We start from the raw sequence: 22,128 nt of genomic DNA, 5'->3' as shown, positions 1-22,128 counted from the left end.
GAGGTAAACACTTAGGGAAAAAGTGCTTTATGGAAGAAAAGGGATTCGTCTGACTCAGGCTGCTAACAAGAGCAACGCCCAATGGGCATTACTTATTAGGCTCTTCAAGGGCGAACAGTGCTAATGCACCGGCCTTTCCGCCTGTTCCCAAATCACTGCTGTTCAGCCAGGGCCCAGTAAGTGCAGAAACATCCCATCCAGGCCCTGATGAGCTTCAGGAGGCCTGCAGGCAGTTTTGGTGCAGAGCTGCTCTACTGCAGCCCTCGTGCCATGCAGCTCTCACACCCCACGGCTGCACCACGCTCTCATCTGCTCCAATCCAAGAAGGGCTAGAAATGAAAGATGCCCAAGAAGTGGGTATTTGTGTGGGAGGCCAGGCATGAAAAGCTTTCCTTCTGTTATTATGCAGGCAAAGAAGTGCGTGTGAAATGCAACCAGTGAGCACTACTATGCATGTGGCTTCGCTGTTGTGCAGTTATCTCTTCCTGTTATCTTAACTAAAGCATTTCTGAGGCACTGAAAACAGAGGCCATCTAACAATCACACGAAAACAAAGGCACATGAAGTGCCAGCACTGTTTTGAGGCAGGTTCTTGCTGTATACAACTGAGAGGGCTGAATCAGACTTCCGCTTACTCATTTTGCTGTCCTCGTTTTTGTCCCTTCCTTCTCTCCACGGACGCTTCGCTCAAACCGCTAGCCTACCAGTGACACCACACCATGGGCTCTGTGCTAGCGGGGCCACTGCAYGCTCAACAAGACTTTGACCAAGAGGGTGAGAGAGAAACCACAGCACTAAAAGGGTTGGGGGGAAGCAAATGAGGGGATGCAGAGCAGCAGCAGAGAATCAAGCAGTGAATGACGAAAATGGCCTGCAAAATATCCCTTTAACAGGAACGCACGGAGGTCAGGGAATCACACAGATAGGCATCAACTAGCCTGCTATTTTCAGGGCAGGCAGACAACGTCGGTACCTATTTGCCCATGCTCCCTAAGTGCCTCAAAAGCCCACAAGCTAGTGTATTTAACAGTATGACAGGACGCTGAGGTAGGAAGGTCCCAGGATCCACCTCCTCTGAATGGGGGCACTTGGCTAAGGACGCATGTATAGTCCGAAGCAGAAGAGGCAGGGGAGGCTGTGCATCACAGGCGACCTGCCTCCTCTGTGAGGAGACGTACCCCTTTGTTTATCCTCAGTCCTTTCTGAGCCAGCGGTTGTTTCCAACAGCACTGATACAGGGTGATCATAGCAAATCAACGTGGAGAGGGGCTTCCCTCTTTCTCTGGAAATAACCCCAAGATATGAGCATAGCACCTTGTAAATCAAAGGCTGTGACTTCTCCTCACTTTGAGCTCATTCTGTTAAGCCCTGGGCACAGAGAGACCTACTCAGTGGCAGTGGGGTCACAGGAGGAGCCCTTGCTCCCCCTCAGGTCACAGTAAGCCTTCTTCTCTCCCAGAAATGATTGGTATWACCATAACTGCACACGAGTTCCACCTCAGCTGCTGGCTCTGCAGAGGGAACCCTTAAAGCTCTAGCCACCCGCAATGGGCAGAGCGTGTCAGCACAGCAAACAGGCTGGCCCAGGGACTGTGCTCACCCATGCTGACCTGAGCCCACCGGCTGCGGGTGCTCACACAGCCATTGGTCCCTCCTGGGATCTGTGCAAAACCTCCCACATCTGCATTTTTAACTCAGGGACCAAAATGTCTTTCTTGTCTCCTTTATACCAAAGTGAAATGCAGATACCAAAGTACCATTCACAGGTATGAGCTAAAATCCTCTCCACCCACTCTTACCTTTATTCATTCATCACAGGGATAGCTCATATGACAAAATAAACTACAAAATATTTACTAAATGCAACTTTAAATATTAAAAGCCCTAAAACAAGCTGCAGAAAGCTGAAGCAAGAACAAGTAACACTCCCATTCCTGTGTCCATGGTTGGAGGAAAAGTTAAAGCCAAGTGACTGAACTCTGGAAGAGGCAGAGGGACCTCCTTCTTCCTCACAAGTTACTTCAGTGCCTCTGACAATATACCAGAAGATAAAAATAGCCACATTTCTGAAGAGAAGTAAAGGATGACTAACTCCCCTGATATGAGTAGGATAGCCAAGTCTGAAAGGCAACTACACATTCTTCTGCCTAATGCATCAAAATGGAAGTCAGATCTCTCACTGTCTGTGGCTCTGGTAGCTCTTTCTCCACCTGTGCTGTCTTTTACACCAGATGGGCTGGTTTATCCATTCAGATGTTGCTCTAAAGAGGTCTTTCTTCTCTTGGCTCCTCAACTCTCCAAAAGAGGAATTTATGGACATTTCCAAAAACAAGAAGAACAAGCAGGGTTTGTCCAGCACATGGAGAGTGATGCAGAAGTATTTACTGCAGTCCAGCCACACATCTCTCCCTTTGGGAAGGAGAGATCTCTCAGCAATTCTCTATAATCATCTGGTTTTACATGAGGTGCCTACCACTGAAATCAATAAGACAGTCACTCAGCATTGGATGAATGGCCTTGTGATGAAAAGCCATGACAATTCAGACAGTGTCGCTATTAATCAGACTGGGAATTTGGCTCTCCAGACAAATATTTTGTCTCAGGATAAGTCTGGTATCCTTTGGTTTGTGAGGCTAGTATTACAAACAGACCTGTGCTGAGAATAAAGTTTCATTTTCTTCACCAGTATGCAGTCATTGAAAACAGAGCTGAAATGGACCTTGGAGAGGCCACGTAGTACATTCCCCTGGCTCTCAGCAAGACAAGGATACCTTATAGACAGTTGTCTAATCCATCCTTTGAAATTCCAGATGATGGAGATCCTCCCCTAGAAATCTATTTCGTTGCTTCATTTGCCTGAAAGAAAAAAACTTCCCGACTTAAATCTCTCCTATTGCAATTTAAGTCCATGTTTTTTTGTTCTAAACATGGTAGAGAAGCTGAACAGCTCACTCCTTTCCCACTTGCTTTTTTTCCATTCACACACAAAGGCTCTCACATCTCCCCTCATCTTTTCTTCTCTGCATTAGACAGCAACAATTCTTCCAACATCAGACAAGCGTTTAATTACATACAATTATTTTTCTGTCCAGAAAATCATGGATTTGACCAGCCAGAGGGCTGTCTGAATGTGTTGAAGCAGAAAAGACAGACACGTGACAAAACCACATAAGAGCAATAAGCCCATGTTGTCTCACTAGAGCTTTAGATCCTTCTTGATATAACCCATCCAAAAAACAAGAAGATAATGAGGTGCAATAAAAACAAATAATCACAGAAAGACATAGATTTCAAGGTTCAATGCTCCACACCCTAGCCTGGAGCCACCTGAAGAAGAATGGCCACAGGGATGAACCTTCACTACTATGAATCTTCTCCACCTGGAGCCATTTGATGCACTAATTTTCTGCAACAAAAGGTGCCATTTCATAGCTGAGCATTATGCAAGCCTAAGGGCAGGAGGGGTTCCTGACTACTATAATTTTCTTTTTTCCAGTGAATCATGGAACAGAGTCCTTCATTCTGCCCAGGACGGCCATTTAAGGTCCTTCTCTTGGGCGGTTTGGAGTTCGCTGCTGAGTGCGCGGCCTGGGCTGTGGGGGCACTGCTTGCTGCTGCGTCTGTGGCTGTGGCAGAGGCCTCTGCTGCATGCGCGGCTGCTTCAGGGAAGGGTTGGATGGCAGCTGAGGGAGCTCCTGGACCATCATTTCTGCGTCCACCTGGCGAATTTGCATCATTCTCTCATCTGCAGTGACAGAAGGCCCAAGCAATCAGGCACAAACTCAAGTCTGACCAAAAGACAGTACTGTTATTATTTATGGTGAGCAACGGGGAAAGGTGCTTAGCCCAAGCAAGAAAAAGTCAAACGTTGGTCTTGCCTGGAAGGCCACTGTCAGTCTCAGGTAGCCCTACTACTCCAGTGGAACAACCAAAATCAGCATTGCCCATTCCCCTCAGGCAAACCTGAAAGCTTTTTGGCTCCCTAGCCGAGGTCAAGCCACGTGGGGGCATTTGCCCTCATCTTCTCATTTTCCCACACTTCTGTGCTTCTTGAGTCTTGCTGAAGCCAGACTCCAGAATTAAGAATATGCTGTCACTGCACAGTTAAAGGGAGTAATTTATCTCAGTCAAACAAGAACAGCTGTAATGTAAATAATACTCAGCTACRTTCATGCTGGCATTGTTAACTCAAGCTATGCCAAGCTTTCTGAGATGATGTCCTGTGGTTGCACTGTAGTGAGCTCTCCTGGAGGACAGGCAAAGCACTTGTCTATTCTTCCTGGTCATAGCTTACGGGGGAAGCGAGAGCACCCAGAGAGTGACCTGTGCACAGATGGAGTGAGRTTGCACTCCCACTCAGCCAGGGGATAGGTTATGCTCACCCTAGCTGCCAGCCTGATCAAAGCACCTTTGAGATATCAGCTGGAGTTTCTTTCAGACTCTACCCTCTTTATCTTGACAACACTGTTGTGGTGTGAAAAAGAGCTTTTGATTCCATTTTGTAGCTTGGGAACAGACTCACAGAGAGATTAACTGTTATTTAAGACCACACAGGAAGTCTGGCATAGGGTAGGGGTGGGGGGACTTGAAAACAAGCCTTTAATGCCAAGCTGCCTCCTCTGACGGCAGGACAACCTCCTCCTTAGGCTCTTCTTCCAGGTGGGCCGGCCAACTCACCTCGAACCACAGCTCAGCATCCTCTGGTTTAAGTCTGTCTGTCCACCCAAACTAGGGTGGGCAACACCTGGGTTATAATTCAAGCTACCCTCTCCATCAGAAAAGGCCATACTGAGACTAGGCTTTGACCAAGTATTTTCTATGGTCTCAAAGAGGCCTGAATTTCAGACAACAGATGAAGGCTCTGCCCCTTCTGAAAACCTGGACTCTTTAAAGTGCTCCATGTTAGACCTCCAGTATTGATGGGCCTCCAGCAACTTTGTTTTTTAGAGAGGACAGGCTGTATGAAACGCCTGAGGAAACTCACGGAAAAACTGAGCCTTTCTTGCCCCTTCCCCCTACTTACCATGTTTCCAAATGTGTCTAGTCATTTCAAGGACCTTACTTTTACACTCCATAAACTTAACGAAAAAAATTTGCCGACAGCATACCTAATTTTAGATTTAACCCTGTGGATGTTCATGGCAGGTAGTCGGGGCCAAGCTTTGGAGGAACCATTCTTCCCTCATGGGTAAGCRAAAGGGCTCGAAAACAAAAAGCCTTTTGTTCAAAGCGTATGTCAGAAACCAAGACTGACAACAGCAGCTGATCTGCTGGGATTCACCACATGCCAAATAGAGCTCTCACTCACRCCGAGACAGACAGTATGTTCCTGCCCACCAGCATGCTGATAGTGGGAATCTCTAAGATTTTAGGTGGCTGGATAACAACATAAAGACCTTAGAGACTTACCATCTTCTTCAAGCCTTTCTGCTCTCTTTTTCCTGATACAGTAAATAAGCAAAATCATGAAGACAACAAAGAAGACTGCGCCTCCTGCTATGATTAAGATGAGATAAAGGTCCAGCTGGCCTAGTTAAGAGAGTGAAAGAGGATGTTAGAGGGGAAAAAAATCACTACAAGACTAAGTCTGTGGTTCAGGCCTGATTTTCTGAGAGAAAATATATATGATGACATTAATATATTTTTTTAAGTAATGCTTTTTGTGCCAAAATAGTGAGAATACTTCTGTAAAGAAGTAAATTAGATTCAATATAGCCACATGATCCACTGATATCAAGACTTGAGAAAACTTAAGAGGCAAAAATGTCAAATAATTGGCCTATGGATACAGAAAGCTGGTGGCAATGTTTAGACTAGAAACCAGGAGGCCCAACTCCAGGAGTTAAAGTCATCTGACCTGGTGCAGAGGTCTACATCTGAGTTAGTCATCCAAATTTGCACAACATCTACATCAGACAATTTCATGGTGTGACTCATCCTAAAACCAGACGAATAGCTACCTAGAATTCTGTATTTTTCCCCCATCAACTATAAACGCAGCCCAGGTGAGAGAACCCACCCTTTGCCCTTTCTCCATACACAACAGAAAATTACTGACCCTCACCCTCACTGTGGAGAATCTGATTTCTCCCAGCTGGATTCAAGTTCTACAGAAAATTGAAACCAGAGCATTCATGTGTGTCCGCACATCTTATTTAAATTACCCCAAATGCCCTTTTCCTGCTAGCAATGGACAAACACAAAGACACTTTCATAAAACAGCACAAAAGTTCTTGATATGTCTCTGAACCCTTACAAGGGCAATGAGCATCCAGACAGTGCTCAGCATCTAACAGAAATAAACTTTTTCTAAGTACTTCCTACTGAGCTGGAAACACTGAGACCAGTCTGCCTCAATTTTGGCACTTCCTCTTCAAATTTAAAATAGCGAAGAAAAAAAGAACATAACCAAATATCCCACAGATTCAAAATGAGAGTTCAGTTTGTCTGGTGAGCAAAGATTTATGTAAGTGTTCTTTATTTTGGCCAGATAAGGCTTGCTGGATTCTAGCCTTCCTATGCCACGTCCCCTTTGGGTTGTCCTGCCAGCATTATGGTGCTCACGCTTGAGAATGGGCACTGGGGAGCAATGAAAAAGCTGAACTCAACAGAAGTGCACCTTCCTTCACTCCTTGGCAGACAAAGCTTGAGGAGGATACACCACTGGTATCACCTTTAATATTCACTGGGCAAGCACGTGAAGGGCAAGAGTCATGACACCAAAGTTGAGATGTCTACACTACAAGGGCCAACATCTGCCTGGGCTTCTCTTTAGAGCAAATGGAGAGAAATGAGGCCCCTCAGTGGTCTGACTCTTCTCACTTATTTTAGCTACTAGTGCTGAACTGAGATGTATTTTGCCCTTTAAGTGCCTGTTTCTCCCTGTCAGCTATAAGATGAGCCCAATCAGATTCGCCCATAGTTATGCTTACATGAAAAGTCAACTGAGCTGAATCGCATCTGAAGTGTGCCTTGCTCACTGAAGGTCAAAATTTAATGTGATTGGCCTCAAATTCAGGACAACTTAGGCTCTTCTAAGACGGGACTTCTACTGCAGATGAATTTCAAATAGACACTTCACATTCCTTAGTCCAAACTCCCACAGAAATGCAGGGTGGGAGAAGTTTAGAATAATTACTGCTGGATTTTGTCCAATTCTGTCTGGATAGAGGAAAAGTGAGGCAGTAGCCAAGGGCACCAGCAGCAGGTACAGGAACAGCTCTCCCTCCTGTCCCACAGCTCCTCTGCCCAAGGTTGTCAGGGTTGGACTCAGCCCGGTACAGAAGGCAGAAGGTTGGCCCCATGGTTGCGTGCAGGTCGGCCTCGCCACTGTGAGGCTTGGCTCACAAAGGGCTGGCAATGGTGGACAAACTTTGTAACTTTAGGAACAGCGCTCATATCAGTTATCCCAAGAGCTTCAGTTCTCCCCAAGTGCTATGATACTCATCTACTCCAGTTCTCAAAGCACTATGAGACTCTCGGATAAAAGATACTTTACTGATTTTCCATCATTATTATCTCCTGACTGGCTTCTGAAGCAGGCAGGCCTACTTCTGTAAGATGTTCAAAGAGAGCAGTAGGGTGGGAAGGAGGTTTGATTGAAACCTGAGGAATTTTTATCCTACTGTGGAGCTGTGTAATGTCCTATCCCCATACAAAAACATCTGTGAAGCTTTTAGTTTAAGTAAAAAGGGTAGTGTTATGTGGTTTCAGTGTTTTCCCACAGTTTGACACATGCTGTATTTTTACCTTAAAGATCAATGTGGCAAACATTTTACTTCACTGTTAGTAATTCAAGAGAAAACAACTCTTCCACCCAACTCACCCTGTGCAAAAAGAAAAAAAAAAGCAAAGAGGAGAGCTGACTAAACCTTCTCAAGGGTGACCAGTTAAATCAAAATATCTAGCTGAAGGATCATGCCTGCCTGCACCAGCAATGCAGACCTAAGCTTGCCCTGCTCATGCTCAGTCCAGTTTCTCCATTATTTTGTTGCTTTACCACTACTGATGTTTGACAACCTTTGAGTCTGTCAGGGTGCCTCTTGGTCAGTAGTGATGGAGGGCAGGGTGAAACCTAATGGGGTGAGTGAGATTCTCTCTCTTGTTCCCTAATCCCCGACCAGCCTGATCTCTCTGGCAGGCTGCAGTTTCCCCTCAGAGACCTCCTCCCCAGGTGGAAGCAGCATCACAGTGTGCCTGGGGCCTCCCTGCCACCCACGGGGCTCTTACCCCCAGCCAAATCTCCCCCTGTTCCAGCAACCCCAGGCCCCACTGACTGTGGGTCTCTGCTGGAGGTGGCACTCTGCTGCCAGAAGGGAAATGCCATCAGCCACAAGGACAAGGGGGAGCACAGCCCACCTCACATCCCTCTGCCCCTGCCTCAGCACCACTGGGGCAGAGATGCCAWAAGGGTAGCAGTGGGGCAGGCAGCAGCAAAGTGGGGAGGGCAAAGGTGCAACGAGGCTGGGAAATACCAAGCAGAGTGCACAATTTGCATCTAGAATACTGCAACAGCATCACTTGCCAGTAACCACAGCATCATTAGACTCACAATACTGGGTGCTGGGAACCATCCTTGCTTCTGGCATCTGGAACAATCCTACAGATATGTGTAACTACATCAGGCTTTGTGGGTCAGTGTTAGAAGATTCAGGCAAAAATAGATTTTCTACCTGAACACTTGATTTTCTTCTCAGCTGTTTTTTCACTGACTTGGTTCTTCACCACGCATCTGAACATCCCAGAATAATGTGTATAAAATTCCACCTTTGTCGTGTTCCTTCGGATTTTTTTGATTTTATCTTGCATCACTTCTATTATAAACATATGGTCCTTGGTCTTCTGCTTCCCTTCACACGTCACCAATACAGATCCATTAACACAGTCAACACTGAGGTTTGGCTGAGGGACGGGTTCTGAAAAAGAAAAGAAGGGACAGGCATATCTGAAAGGTTTCTCCTCTTGAAAAGCTCCATTATTAATCAGAACAGAGATTTAGCCACCAATAAGCAGTGAAAGAGTAACACCAGCTAATGAAGACAGAGAAGAATGAAGTGCAAATTAGACCTTCATGGGGGAGGTAACATGGCAATAATAAAGAAAATGCAGTATTTGGCCTAACACACTTCTGATCTCCTTTCTCTCCCTCTGTTCCCTTCTCACTGCTCTGTTGGCTGTTTCTTCCTAAAAAAAAGAAGTGACTGTTTATGTCAGCAAGAGCATTAGCACTCTACCTTCTCCTGGACCCATTTTCAGTTCAGCATTCTCTCATTTTATAACCTGAGTTTTATCCCTAATCTGGCTTCTGAATAGAAATATCTGTAGTTCACATCATAAGGGCCTTTACACTCCAGATAGTTAAACATATAAAGCACAACCTGAAGATCAGGTGCTGCTATAGCTTACTTCATTAATTTGGGGCAAGGAGGGGAAGGGGGAAGATTGTTGCAATGGGGACAGGGGTGAGGAGCTATGTGCAGTCGCGAGGCTGCTTGCTCTGCATGTGACGGATCACTACTGCCATGCCATCCAAGTGACTAGTGAGGGTGCGAGGGCCAYGCGCTTAGCCAGCTCCAAACCCACGGCCAACATGCCTCATAACAGCAGCCAGGCAGCACTTCACATCAGCTCATCTGCTATTTCTAGAGATACTCGGGGGGACATGTCTGTGAGCAGGCAGGAGAGAGAGAAGGCGGCATTCACTCCCTTCCCAAGAGACAGAGATCCTCGTGCAAAGCAGAGCATGGATCAAGTGGAGGAAACAATGCAAAGTCTATTCTGTGGCATATAACAGAACCACTCCTCTCCATGCCCTTTGGCACGAGTGTGTGTGTCATGGGCTATGGACATGTCTAGACCACAAAACAAGGGGAGGATGGAAATGTGTGAGCGAGCACAGCTCAGGTAGGCATATACTCCACAGCAGCACTCTGCTCAGCCTTACTGAGGTCTGGAAGCGGTCCAAGAGTGTTTCAGCAAAGCAGAGCTGCAACAAAATGGCTGGGCTACTTTCAGGCTCAGCCTGGCTCACAGCCAGTCTGGCAAGTGCAGGGGAGGAAACTGTGTTTTCAGGAGGAGGTGGCGGACCGGGGACTTGGAGCCACAGCCCTCTGCAACTCTGGTTCCAGGGTTTTGGCGCAAATTAAGTCAGCTCTTATCTGCCATGCTCTTCAGGTAGGTGGACCCACAGCTACTTATAATGCTTCATGTATCCCCAAAGGCACTCACCTAGCATGACAATCACAGCATAAAAACCCATCAGAATAGAACAAAGAAAACAAAATAAAAGCCTCTTAGGTCTCAATGATGATATGAAAGAGAGAACTAATTTACATTTTCTTTCTGTGTCTTGCAAATACCTTGCTACTTTTCAGTTGCAGATTCTCTATCACTGGTGATGCTGCATGAAACAGAAAAGCCCTGCAGGACTTTTCTCAACCAGGGTCAACTGTCAGGAACAGATGGAAAAAACATGTCTAGGTATAGGCAGTGTAAGCTACGGGGAACACACATTTTAAAGCCAGGAAGGGCTGTTTGAAGCAAAKAAGTCTGGGTTCACACTGTGATCTCTGCAACCTCCCTTTCTTCATTAAGCCTGCTCCTCTTCTGCAAGCTATAGCATATCTCTTAGCGGAACCCCCCAACGTGGAACACTGCACATGAGAGTCCAGGTCCTGATGATGGAGTTGTGTGATGATGTCATCAACTAAATTATTATTATTATTTTTATTTTTAAGAACTGTTTTCCCAGCTGTAATAAAGTATAATTTGGCTGACAGATGACCCTAGCACCTCAAAGTTAAAGGGTTTTACTTCCAAAACTACATATTGGAGATGGTGGGGGTCTCCCCACCGCACAGTATATAAACAGTTGCATCACATAGCTACAATGCAACCTATTGCCTTAAACCGAAATTGAACCCAGAACACCCGAATGAGTCAAGCATGAGTTAAGTAGAATCAGGCCCCTGATGGCTTCCTGAATCTGTCAACAGCTTGTAACAATAGTTCCCAGTGAGACACCCTCAATTCTCAATAGCTCATTAGGTATGAGGCCTCCCACTACACAGAAACAGTGCTAAAACCATTCCAACTGTCTTTGCTGCTGCCTCACCAAAACATCGTTTCAGTGGTGCCACGGACTCAGTATTGTTTGGTAGAGATGTGCACATGGGCTGAGGAAGGTCAGGGCAAAATCATCCTCTGTCTGGAAGAAAAACCACCCTGCACTATAGCTTAGTGGTCTGGAGAGGTGGTAGCAGCCATAAAGGGACAGAACAGCCAAGCCCATCTTCCCTGCTCATCCCAAAAGCTTTGAGCTGCTACTTCTCCAGTCTCTGAGGACAAGGTACAGCACAGGAATGGTACCTCGGTAGGTTGAGGCTGCCCTCATGCTTTGAATCCATGCAGCTGAATACTCTGGGCATGTGCTTTAAACAGCATGGTCCTTGCATTTGCTGTATTATGCTATCCAAGGATGGAATACAAGAGTCTCCTCCCCCTGCACATACAACTCCTTGCCTTTTTTGGTGTATCTTGGGGCAGGGGGTGACTCCTGGATATTTTGCATGGTAGACAAAAAACTATGAGTGCAATCCTATTGCCTAAATACAGGCATCTAGTGCCACCTGCGCTCCTGAGACCTGTTTATGGAGCTGGCAGATACAACACAAGGCCTTCTGGATCAGCAGCTACAGGTCAAAAGGCACAACTCAGTGCCAAAATGGCACCAGAAGCCCACATTGAGGCAGGCACACAGCACAGCAGCAGACATAAGTAGGTTGTGCAAGATGCTGCTGGAAGCAATGCAGCCCTGTTCACGAGGTGTTGCCCAAGCTCAGAAGTCAGCGCCCCGAGCAGTCCCGGCACTGCGTGCTGTGCTGCAGTATGCCAGTACCCACACTGCTGCTGAACACACAGGTGCTTGTGGCTGTTTGCTTGGGCACATGCAGAAATCTCGTAGCTGATAAAGACAGGAACCAGGTGGAAAAGGGGGACCAGAGGGAATCAAGAGCAGCAATGGAAGGGAAGAAAAGAAAAGCAGACTGCTGCCATCAGAGAGAAGAAAGAGGTACATCTCACAGCAGTTTCCCCTAAAATAGAAAGGGGGGTGATGAGTAGGAAAGGCTGTATGAGACAGTGTGAACACCAAGTCTTATTCAGCTGTGGCTGGGAGTGGTACGAGAAGAGCAAAAACTCACCCTGAACAATAAGCATTGTATCCTCTTCTGTCTTCAACTTTCCATCCTGGCCATAAACAAGGACTGTGTACTTTCCACTGTCGTTTTTCACCAGCTGCTCAATTTGCAGAGTCCCATTCAGGAATATCTTACATCTGCACTGATCCTTGTTAACGTAATACTTGGTTATCATATCTTTTATCTGAAGTAACTTCTTGTCTCTCATCCACATTGCTTGATGTATGCTCCCAGCAGCAGCAACGCTAAGATGAACTGAGTCATTCACTGGCATGTAAATCCATTTGGTGACAGCACCTTTAAAGGGAAGCACAACCGGCCTCATTAGTGCATCTCTAACAGCACCCGCTGCTGCATCCAGCAGCAGCGGTGACCCAAAATGTTGCATTTTCTGCTCCAAGTTCCCTAAGCTTCTCTTCATTGCTGAGGCTGTTTTCATCTCATGCTCCAAAGCTTCTCTTGACCCTTAATTAGTTAAACATCAGCACTCAATTCTGAGATACTAGGAAGTTAAGAGCCCGGTTTTCAAAAGTTGGCTTTGTATTCTGGCTGACTTATTTGTACAGATTTTGGATGCCTTGATTCCCAGTTGCCCACAAACTTAACTCTGAACTTAACCCTTTCTGAAAATCGGGTCTCTTCAGTGTTTTGCACTTGACACTGCTGACAATCAGAGCGCTCATCACTTTAAACGTTACTATGGATAGCAAGAATATGAACTAGCAGTGGTTCTAGATGGAAGGAGCAGTAATAATAGTGATGGCAGTAATAACAAGGGCAGCCTCCAAAGTTCTCCTGTGTCAAGCTGTGAGTGTGGGACACTGCACTGGATGAAGATCCAGCACGGGTAGCTTCTAGTGCCTGCTTCTTGTTGATCCCCAGCACCTTGTCCCTCCGGAGTATTTGCAGTTGGTATCTCTAACACAGGGTCACGGTGCAAATAAGGGGGAAAGAAACAAACAGCTAACTGCAGCCTTTGAACTCATCAGGCATTGGTGATATTAGGAGATAAGCAAAGACCAAAAAAATAATCTTTTTTTCTTTGCAGGACTCCTTTGATCATAAATCCCTTCTGCAAAATAGCTAAGAGTAGCCTGCTTCACAGAGGTGCTATCAGGACTGGGTAGCACTTACTGTGTGACTGTTGAAGGTGACAGTATTAAGAAAACCAAGGCTGCTAAACATTATGTGATTAGCAATAGAGATCACAAACTTCACACTGCGCCTGGGTCTCACACCCATCTATCCCCAGCGCTGCTTCACAGCCTTTGCAAGGCACGCTCACCTCTGCGGCGAATGTAAAGAACCCACCGGGGCTTCTGCGCGCACATTTTGTCTGGAAGTCACTTCAAGTAAGGTACTGCCTTCACCCCAATAGTGGGTGGAAAATTTGCAGAAAGGGATGGAAAAGTGTTTACAAGTGCCAGATTAAATATGCTCTTTAATAACTGAATATACATGCAGAATCAGAACTTATTTCATTTGTCATTTTCTATATTACTTTCTCTTCAATTTATAGGATAAAGCTGATAAGTAGCATGGGATTTTTATCGGGTAGAGCTGATTCTGCCCTAGTTTTACATATTTTAAGCACTTTTTCCCCCACAGAGAAAAAAGTTTATACATTTTTTTATTACAATCCTTCCATATAGAATATAAACCTTTATTCATTGTGTCTAGGACAATGATAAAATATATCACAGAGGGGAAACTGAAATCCAACTGCTACTTCATGAAACTAACGATATTAGAGATAATCAAAGAATTAAAATATTGTGCCTCTGCAGCAAGAAAATTACACTGAAATGTTCCCAGCAATTCGCCCACCAGTCTAAGGAGAGGTTATTATTTCACTATCACATTTCTTACAAGGTATTTGACATATCTAGTGAAATATTCTGAAATCAAACTATCAAACAATCTGGGAAGTGGCRATCCTCTGCACAGAGAACAGTTCAGATTATAGTCAAATATTTGAATTCTGATACTTGTTTCTGCTCAGTCACCCACAGATATTTAGAGCTAGTAGAAGAATTTCCTTGTATAATGGATACAATCATTTATTCCTTCATTTGGAAGTCAATAAAAAGTCTAAGTTTTCAGGGAAAATTCACTGACATCTCTATGGACATATCACCTAGCCATATCTCTGACTGTTTAATGAATCTCCATAGTCTCACTGAAGGCTGAAGATCCCACATGCAYGATACTAAAAATCTGTAGAGCTAATGAAACAGCATTTCTGCTAATGCCAACTGAAATGCTTTTCAAGGGGCAGTAAGATCAGAACCAGTAGCATGGAGTTCACTTGCAGTCACAAGAAAAATCAGATCATTCACAGGCACAGAGATAAAAGGAAAGGCTCCAATAATAACTTCATAAAAGTATGGAAGTCTTCTGTTTTAAGGTTTCATATATATTTGAAACAAGCTGTTCTATTCAAGTGAATAATCTTTGGTTTTGCTTGATAGGATGTTTTATAAATCAAGTACAAAAATAAATTCCTTATTTATCTATTCATTTTGTTCTGGAGGAGAAAAAAAGCATTAAAAAGCCATACATATGATCTATAGTTGAATGAACGGAAATAAAATCTATGAGCAATTGTATTGTCTCCATCTTTTAAAACCTTCTCCAATCTGTGAGTTAACACCTTAATTAACTTTTTAGATTAATATTTTAAAAAATGAGTGCAATAATGCAAAAGATATACAAATGTATTTTCTTACTGTTTTTCACAGCCTAGACTCCTTCAACTCCACTTATGTCTGCCGGGATGTATTGCTCTTTCTGTTAATACTTATGGAAGAATACAATTTGTGCTTTCAACAGATTTGCTCATCTTTGATAAGAAAAGGAAATTACATGAAATAATGGCTCTACACAATGCACCATGAACCAGATCTCAAATGCACTATAAGCTACCTCGAGGGCAGAGAGAAAATGGCATGCCGACATTTCTCATTATACATGTGTCAAATTAAGGCTCATTAACTTAAAACCAGAACTGTTTACAGATGATTATTATAATTGGAATCAGAAAACTCAGGTCCTGCCCTCCCCCTGCCTGAAAGCTAAATCAAATAATAATAGCAATAACCCAAAGGTCTCCAAACACTTCATCCACTGAGGAAGTGGAGCCAGTTTGTTATCAGTAACATTCCACCAAGTTTTAAATGCTTTAAAATGCAATGTTAACAAAGCCAGGCAGAAAAGGCAAAAAAAATAATAATAATACAGACTCACATTTTGCACTGGGAAATAAAAGCAGCAAGCACTTGACTAGGAAAATCCTCCTAAAGTTCATTTTCAGGGTCAAAAACTCCAGCGTCTCCTCGTCTAATGATAGCTGCTGGCAGGTGAAAAAATGTTGTGCAGCATGGAGCCAGCTGTGGGATGTGCCCGCACAGCCCTCCTGCCCCTCTCCCCTCCTCACATCACTCGCCCAAGCACTTCTCCTTTCTAGCCCCGGCACAGCAGCACCGGAAGAAATACCTCCTGCTCTGCTGCCTCCACAAGGAGGGGCGATGTGCAGCGAGCAGGAAAACGCGTGCTTCCAAACGTGAGAAGGTGCCGAGGTCTGCTGGCCCACTCGAGGGCCCACAGGAGACTTCATCTCCTGCGGCCATCCCGCAAAGGCATCACACGCAGAAGGGAGAGGCACCTCCTGCGGGAACCGCCACGTCAGCCTCTTCGCGGACACCTCCCAAGAGCGAGGCGCTGGCCAGTGCCACGTGCGCGTCCCCACGGGGTGGCCGCGCAAGCTGCCAAGGGCAGGTGAGCTCGAGAGAGGATGGAAACATGGCCTCGGTCTAGCCAAAAATCAGCCCCACAGCTGATGTTTGAAAGAGGGTGAGGAAGGAAGCTGGGAGGCGGGGTGGGGGTTAGGCCCAGTTATAGTGAGAAGCTGCTATCATCTCCACTCCCATTCCCAGTAGGAAACATAGAAGTGGTGAGGATTTTGTCTCAGATCCTCCCTGGCACAATCCTTTTGCAACAGCAGTTGGTGAAATCTTCCAACCAGAGGCAGGCAAAGAGAGGACAACAGAAAAGCTACAGCACATGAAATGTAAAATATTAAGTAAACCTTTCCCTCTTATTTCCTGTCATTCTCCTTGAAGTAACAGCAGGATCCTGTAAGACCCTTCCCCTTCTCTGCCTCTATTGTATTTTGAGCGGTACCAAAGCTGGTAACAACTCCACTTTTTGCACAAAAGGAAAAAAAAATTACCAGAGATAAAACATGACAGCCCCAGTCAGCATTGCTGCCACTCCGCACCGAAGGCAGAACTGTGCTTTTCTTCCTTCCTTTTACCATAATTTCCTTGCAAAGAACATGCAGCAGAGGTACCTGCAAAGGCAAGAGGAAGGAACAGGCGCAAGACACGCTTTGGTTCTGCCTTTGGGCCACCACGCTCAGGCTTCCCTCAGTGAGCAACGTCACTGGCAGACCCCAGGCTGTGCCCTGGCAGTGCTGTGGGACCGTCTCTCTGGCCGAGTTGGAAGGGACGCACTGGATCTGCACCGCCAGGGCTTCAGGCAGTGGCAGCAACCCTGATCTCTCCTGTTCTTTGCACAAGTAGCTTCTCATCTTCACCATGCATCAACAACTGGTGGGAAGGTTTGCTCCCAGGACACATGGCATACCTGGAGCATGCACAGAGCCTTCCCCTTGTCCAGCTGCGACCGCAAGAGGTCGGCCTTGATGAAGTGGCACCTCCCCGGTGCCCCTGCACTGCCCCAAGGCTCTGGTGACCGACGGCTTCGAGGAAAGGAGCCAAGTGGGCGAACGTGCTGAAGTGTGTAAAGCAAGGCGAAGGGAGGCCCCTGATGTGCTGAAACCACTGCCCACACTCTTGCCTTGCCGTTTCATCAAGGCAGCATCCTTCCAGGCTGTCTCCTGCCTCCTGCAGGCCCTCATGTTTTGTCTGTCAGCTCCAGCACACTTGGACTGCAAGCGCTCTGGCGAAGGGACTGTCCTCGTGCTCTGTGCACACACAGAGCCTGCACAGTGCAGTCCTGCTCGCTGGGTATCGCCTGCGTACAGCTGCAGGGACAGAAATTGGGATTGGTATGAATGTACAAATGGAGATGTGTGTCAGAGAGAGAAAGAGAGAGAGAAAAGGAGGGAAAGCTCCAGAGAAAACAGCAGAACAAGGATTTAAAGGATGGTCTGTATTGATAACAAAGGCCCCCATTTCCAGTTCATCAAGATTCTGCCATGCCCAGATGCCTGCACTCCAATAAAATCACAGCTCAAACAACTCAGATTGGAAGACCCTGTGCTCCAGCAACCCAGTTACAGCACATTGATCGCACCATCCCTCTTCCTGTTAGAGCAACAGGTAAATAACAGCAAGAAACCATTCCTAAAGGATATAAAAGGCCTATTCAAAAAATGAGTTTGCTGTCACCAGTCAAGAGGAACCCAAGAGACCTGATGAGGGTACAACAGCCATTATCCCTTGTCCTCTGCGCATCACACAAGTCACACTAGGCCTTGATTTTTCTGAGTATGAAGGTTTGAGTGTGCAAAAATCAACTTGCTTAGTAGTTTCACATAATAAAATGGCCTTCCCCTTCCAGATCTGAGAACGCTCTGTTCCACTAATTTCCTATGCTACAGGGCTACACATCACAATTGCTAGGTTGTACCACCGGGCATGGCAAAAAAAGGTGGACCAGCAAACTGCCACACCACCCTTCTGCCAGGATCTGGTGGGAAATCCATGTTGCATGGGCACGGTTCACTCCCATCCCACCCCAACAAGCTGCCCCTTTTCTAACCAGCGTCAGAAACCTCCTGTGGCACCAGAACCCACTGGACAAGGAGAAAGTAGTTGTGTTTCTAACCTCAAGCACCCTGCCAGAGAGGAAGTGGGAAAACAGCAATACCCTCATGGCTTAACTCTCCCCTCCTACAACCATGCTGCAGTCCTGGCCTGCCACAACCGCGTGGTAATTTTGGGAGATGGGATTACTGTGGTATTGCCCTCTACAAGGGCTAGCCAGAAGATTTAGAAACAGTGAATGAGAAAATAAAGATGGGCCTTTGGTCCCAGTTTTATAAGGGGGAAGAGATTTTCTGGAAGAAAATATATACATTCCTCTGCAGAGGCTGAAAGAAGCACTGCTGCCCTGGCAGCTTTGGTAAATGTGATTCCTCATGTCCCAGGCAGCCAGACATCCTGTGGCAACCAGGCCACAGTGCTCACTGTGCAGCCCTGTGGGTCCGGCCGGACCAGAGTATGCAGCACCCCAGTGGGTCCCTTGCCTCTTGGCAACACCAACATGCAGTGTCAGGTGCCACTGTATATTAGCTGGACTTAACAAATTGTACAGAGGAGACCAATACGATTATCCCAATGGCACAGATAGGAAAATAGAAGCAGAAGATAATTATATGACTTGCTGAAGGTCAAGCAGCAGGTCCAAAGAAGAACAGCTAATTGAACCAAATGCTCCTGAGATCCAAACCAGGGCTCCCCAGTAGCTGCCTACACAGCACCATTTAAAAGTATCTTCCATCTAGAGCATTTATTGCCACAACCAATGTCTCAACAGTCAGGTTCAGGGCTGTTTCACCATTCCTTTTATCCATCTCTATTTTCATTACAGAAGAACAGACTCTTTGTTGACTGTTTCTCTTTTCTTCCTTGCATACATCCCTTTGGGCTAGTCATGAAAAATTTGCTGAACCTTAAAGGCCACTTTGCAGAGCTGCAACTCTGCAGTGCAACCTCAGCGGAAATTTATTGTAGATGTTTTGTGCCACATATGTAAGATGCACTGGGTTGGAACTATAGTTCCAGCAGTTATTTGTATTATGGAAGTTCCTTTAAGCTACGCAACTTCAGTGAATCAGTGTAAACACAGACATCTATTTTCCTCTTTCACTGAGGTTGTTTAAATATTGCTTTTTTAAATAGGTGATATCAAATTCATATCAGTGTCAAATCCTACTCATCTTCTCTCCAGCCAAGAAGCACCTATTCATCTACAGCTGGTTCTCCAGAAAAAGCAATAAACAATCATTTGCCAAACAACAGTTTTAAACTCTCAACAACAGTTTAGGGAACAAAACTTATCAGAAACAAAATCATCAAAAGAACCCCAAACTCTCAACAGCTGGGCAGCAATACATACAAACAAAAGCATAACTTGCACAGCTGTCTTCATGTCCTCGTATCACAGCAAAAGAAATCTTGACCCAGCCTATACCCAGCGAGCAAAGGGAAATGGCATGTTCTTATCTGTCTCCAGTATACCTAAACCTGGCCAGAGTCTTGTCTTCTCACCATCCTTCTCCCATCACATTTGGTACCACTCATCCCAGAAAGTGATGTCAGCAGAAAATCCTGAAAGTTTGCTAGCATTAGAGAATACAGAAAAAATAAATATATGGCATTTCCCTTTTGCTACTATGGGAAGATTTTCCTTTGTTCCCCTTGTCTGGCTCGTCAAAACCATTACAATACACTCCCTGCAACTGGCTTACGAGAAGGGTGAAGAGGGGTGAGCAAGAAATGGCCAGTGCCCAAGGCCACACATCACCAGAGAGGCTTTTGTTCAGGCTCAGGGGAGCCACAATCTATCACCAGGAGAAAAGCGCCTGTCTGGGGAACCTTTGAAAACAAATGTTAGAGAGAGTAGGAGGGAGAAGGAAGCAGCAGTGGGTACTGTTTTCTGGAAGAAAACATTACCAGCTAGTTCACAGGATGACAGAAGATTGACTTTGCCTGCAATCCCAGCAGACCCCTGACTCTTTTGAGGGGAAAAAAACAGTATATGACTGCCATTACTCACCACTGCTTCTGCACCACTGATAATTATCCCAGTGTCCTTTCTTCCTTCCGGATCCTCGACAGGGGTCACTTTGCTCTTTGAGGGATCCTTCTTTCAGCCCTGCCATGATTAAGCCTGTGATGAGAGAGAAACCAGCAGTAGAAGCCACCACAACCAGCAGGTTGACTCCTGGTCTGGGTTCAGTGTGCCATGCAGGGAAAGTCTTCACCCACCCCAACTTTTGTAGTCAGTTCAACATTCATTAAGACTGACTGCCAAGCAGTTACAACCCATTTGCCTACATCACTGCTGCTCAGGCAAATCCCCCGTGTTGTCCTGAATCCCATAATTTCTGGTTCGTCAGTTGTTTCACAGGAAAAATTGCTGACACTAATCACACTGTGATGAAAACCTCTCTCTTAATAAACTCTTAATGCTCATCGTCTTAAGTCATATATTCATTTACCAAATTCACTGTTGCAATTCTTGCTTATCCTTTGCTTATCGTTGCTTTATCTTTTTCTTTTTTTGTCTGACGGTCTCTTATTACATGACTTTTAGCATCAAATAAAATTGTCACTCCTTAGCCTTGGGAACATATATTTTGCCTTCAAAGAGGAACCTGTATAATTAAGTCAAAGCTAGGACAATAACACTTGAAAAATAATATAGCCACTGAACTGTATTTCTTTATTCCATCTGCACATACATGTGAGTAGATGATAATTCTCTTGAATATACTGTATTTGTAATTCTAAATAACTTGATGAAAATTGTCTCCGAGTAATTCTTGGTCTGTAATACATCTAGTCTTTATAGAGTTAAATGATACTGAAAATATGAGTAGTTGTGATCAGTTTAGGTGAATTTTAAAAGAGTCTGCACAGAACTCAGGTTCAAAGTTTCTTTTTTAATTAACATCCAATATTAACTCTAAAGTACATACTATGAGAGTCATGTTAGCAAATACCTATGATAAAATATTTACATATGATATGGAATATGCTAACCAGAAAAAGAAAGCCATTAAAAATAAGCACACATTGGCCATCCATATTTGCTATCAATCTACAGACAAGCACCTCTCATTTACCATTTGCCTTTGTACAACAGCATGACAAGCAGAATACAGATGACTGCTCCCTGTGTGCCAGTGACAGCCCCAGTCCCGAAGAGCCCATAAACCAAACAGGCATAGGCCAAGTATGCCCATCTCCCAGGAGGCAGACATTCACCAAATCCTCACAACCACCCCAGGACCACACAGCATAAACTGAAAATCCACAAACTAATCTAGTTTCAGCTTAGTTTGGGGTATCAGGCATCCCTAGGTATAACTCAGCAGGTTGCTGAGCCAGATATCTGACCCGATGCCAGACTCGGCGGAAACTCAAAGGCGACTGGAGGCACAAAGGGAAGAGGATGGCAGAGTTAACTCTTGCAGCAGAATCAAACTCTCTCTTCTGAAGTATCTTAGGACATGGAGAGTATAGTCAGATACCTAAACTTACAGTGTAAACAATTTGATGAATTCAGGCTGTGTGCACCACCAGTCATGTTTGACAGGAGAGTGGGGTGAAGCCCAGGGATGAAGAGCTGTTTAGAGTTGAAATCCCACCTTTCAGGTGAGGTGGAAAACATCCCTATGAAGATGCCAGTGATGCTGTCTATGTGTATGGGCAGAACTGCCCTGGAGTCATGTGATACTTCTGTGTAATTGCTATCCAGCTCCTGAATGGTATTCAAATATTTTAGGGTTTTTTCTTCCTCTCATCTTTCTTGCCATTGAACATCCTCCATTCTGTCTGCTTAAGAACAGCCAAAAAACAGTTTCTTTAGTTCCTATCAGTGTGGCTGAAGCAAAAGGCCATCCACTATTGTTTGCTGGTGATGAAGGGAGCTAAAGGTAACAGTCTCTCAACCCTGTAGTTGGCTAAGAGCTTCATTTCATCCCTCTACCAGTCTGGAGTTGCACAAGCGGTGCCCTAACAAGGCCAGCCAGAAAGACGCTGCACCTCCAGTGGGCTCACACAGGCCAAGGATATCTATAACTGATCTTGTCAAAATTAAACCAATCTCAATACAATTAATACAACACCTGCCTGCTAGAAAGGTACAAATATTTAGAAATGCTTGATCTAAGAGC

The 22,128-nt window shown here is 45.2% G+C and overlaps 1 protein-coding gene across 1 annotated transcript; it reads right to left on the bottom strand.

Moving 5' to 3' along the window:
- Positions 1 to 1,781: 1,781 nt before the first annotated feature.
- Positions 1,782 to 15,651, bottom strand: LOC112974444 (T-cell surface antigen CD2-like). The gene is made up of 5 exons (XM_026083398.1): positions 15,444 to 15,651; positions 12,201 to 12,494; positions 8,673 to 8,915; positions 5,410 to 5,529; positions 1,782 to 3,745 (listed from the first exon to the last, which is right to left on the bottom strand). The coding sequence occupies exons 1-5, from the start codon at positions 15,502 to 15,504 to the stop codon at positions 3,540 to 3,542; spliced, it is 924 nt and encodes a 307-aa protein (XP_025939183.1). The 5' UTR covers positions 15,505 to 15,651; the 3' UTR covers positions 1,782 to 3,539.
- Positions 15,652 to 22,128: the final 6,477 nt, after the last annotated feature.

This window comes from Apteryx rowi, unplaced genomic scaffold (assembly GCF_003343035.1).
Source record: "Apteryx rowi isolate R43461 unplaced genomic scaffold, aptRow1 scaffold_60, whole genome shotgun sequence".
Classification (NCBI taxonomy): domain Eukaryota; kingdom Metazoa; phylum Chordata; class Aves; order Apterygiformes; family Apterygidae; genus Apteryx; species Apteryx rowi.
This window is presented reverse-complemented; position numbering and strand designations above follow the sequence as displayed.

What these genes read in the sequence shown, in the direction of transcription:
- LOC112974444 (XM_026083398.1), bottom strand. Translation starts at nt 15,504, where the DNA reads ATGAACTTTAGGAGGATTTTCCTAGTCAAGTGCTTGCTGCTTTTATTT. An exon ending in TACAATGCTTATTGTTCAGG is followed by an intron (nt 8,916 to 12,200) that starts GTGAGTTTTTGC and finishes TTTCTTTTTCAG; the next exon opens with AACCCGTCCCTCAGCCAAAC. An exon ending in AGAAAGGCTTGAAGAAGATG is followed by an intron (nt 3,746 to 5,409) that starts GTAAGTCTCTAA and finishes CTGTCACTGCAG; the next exon opens with ATGAGAGAATGATGCAAATT.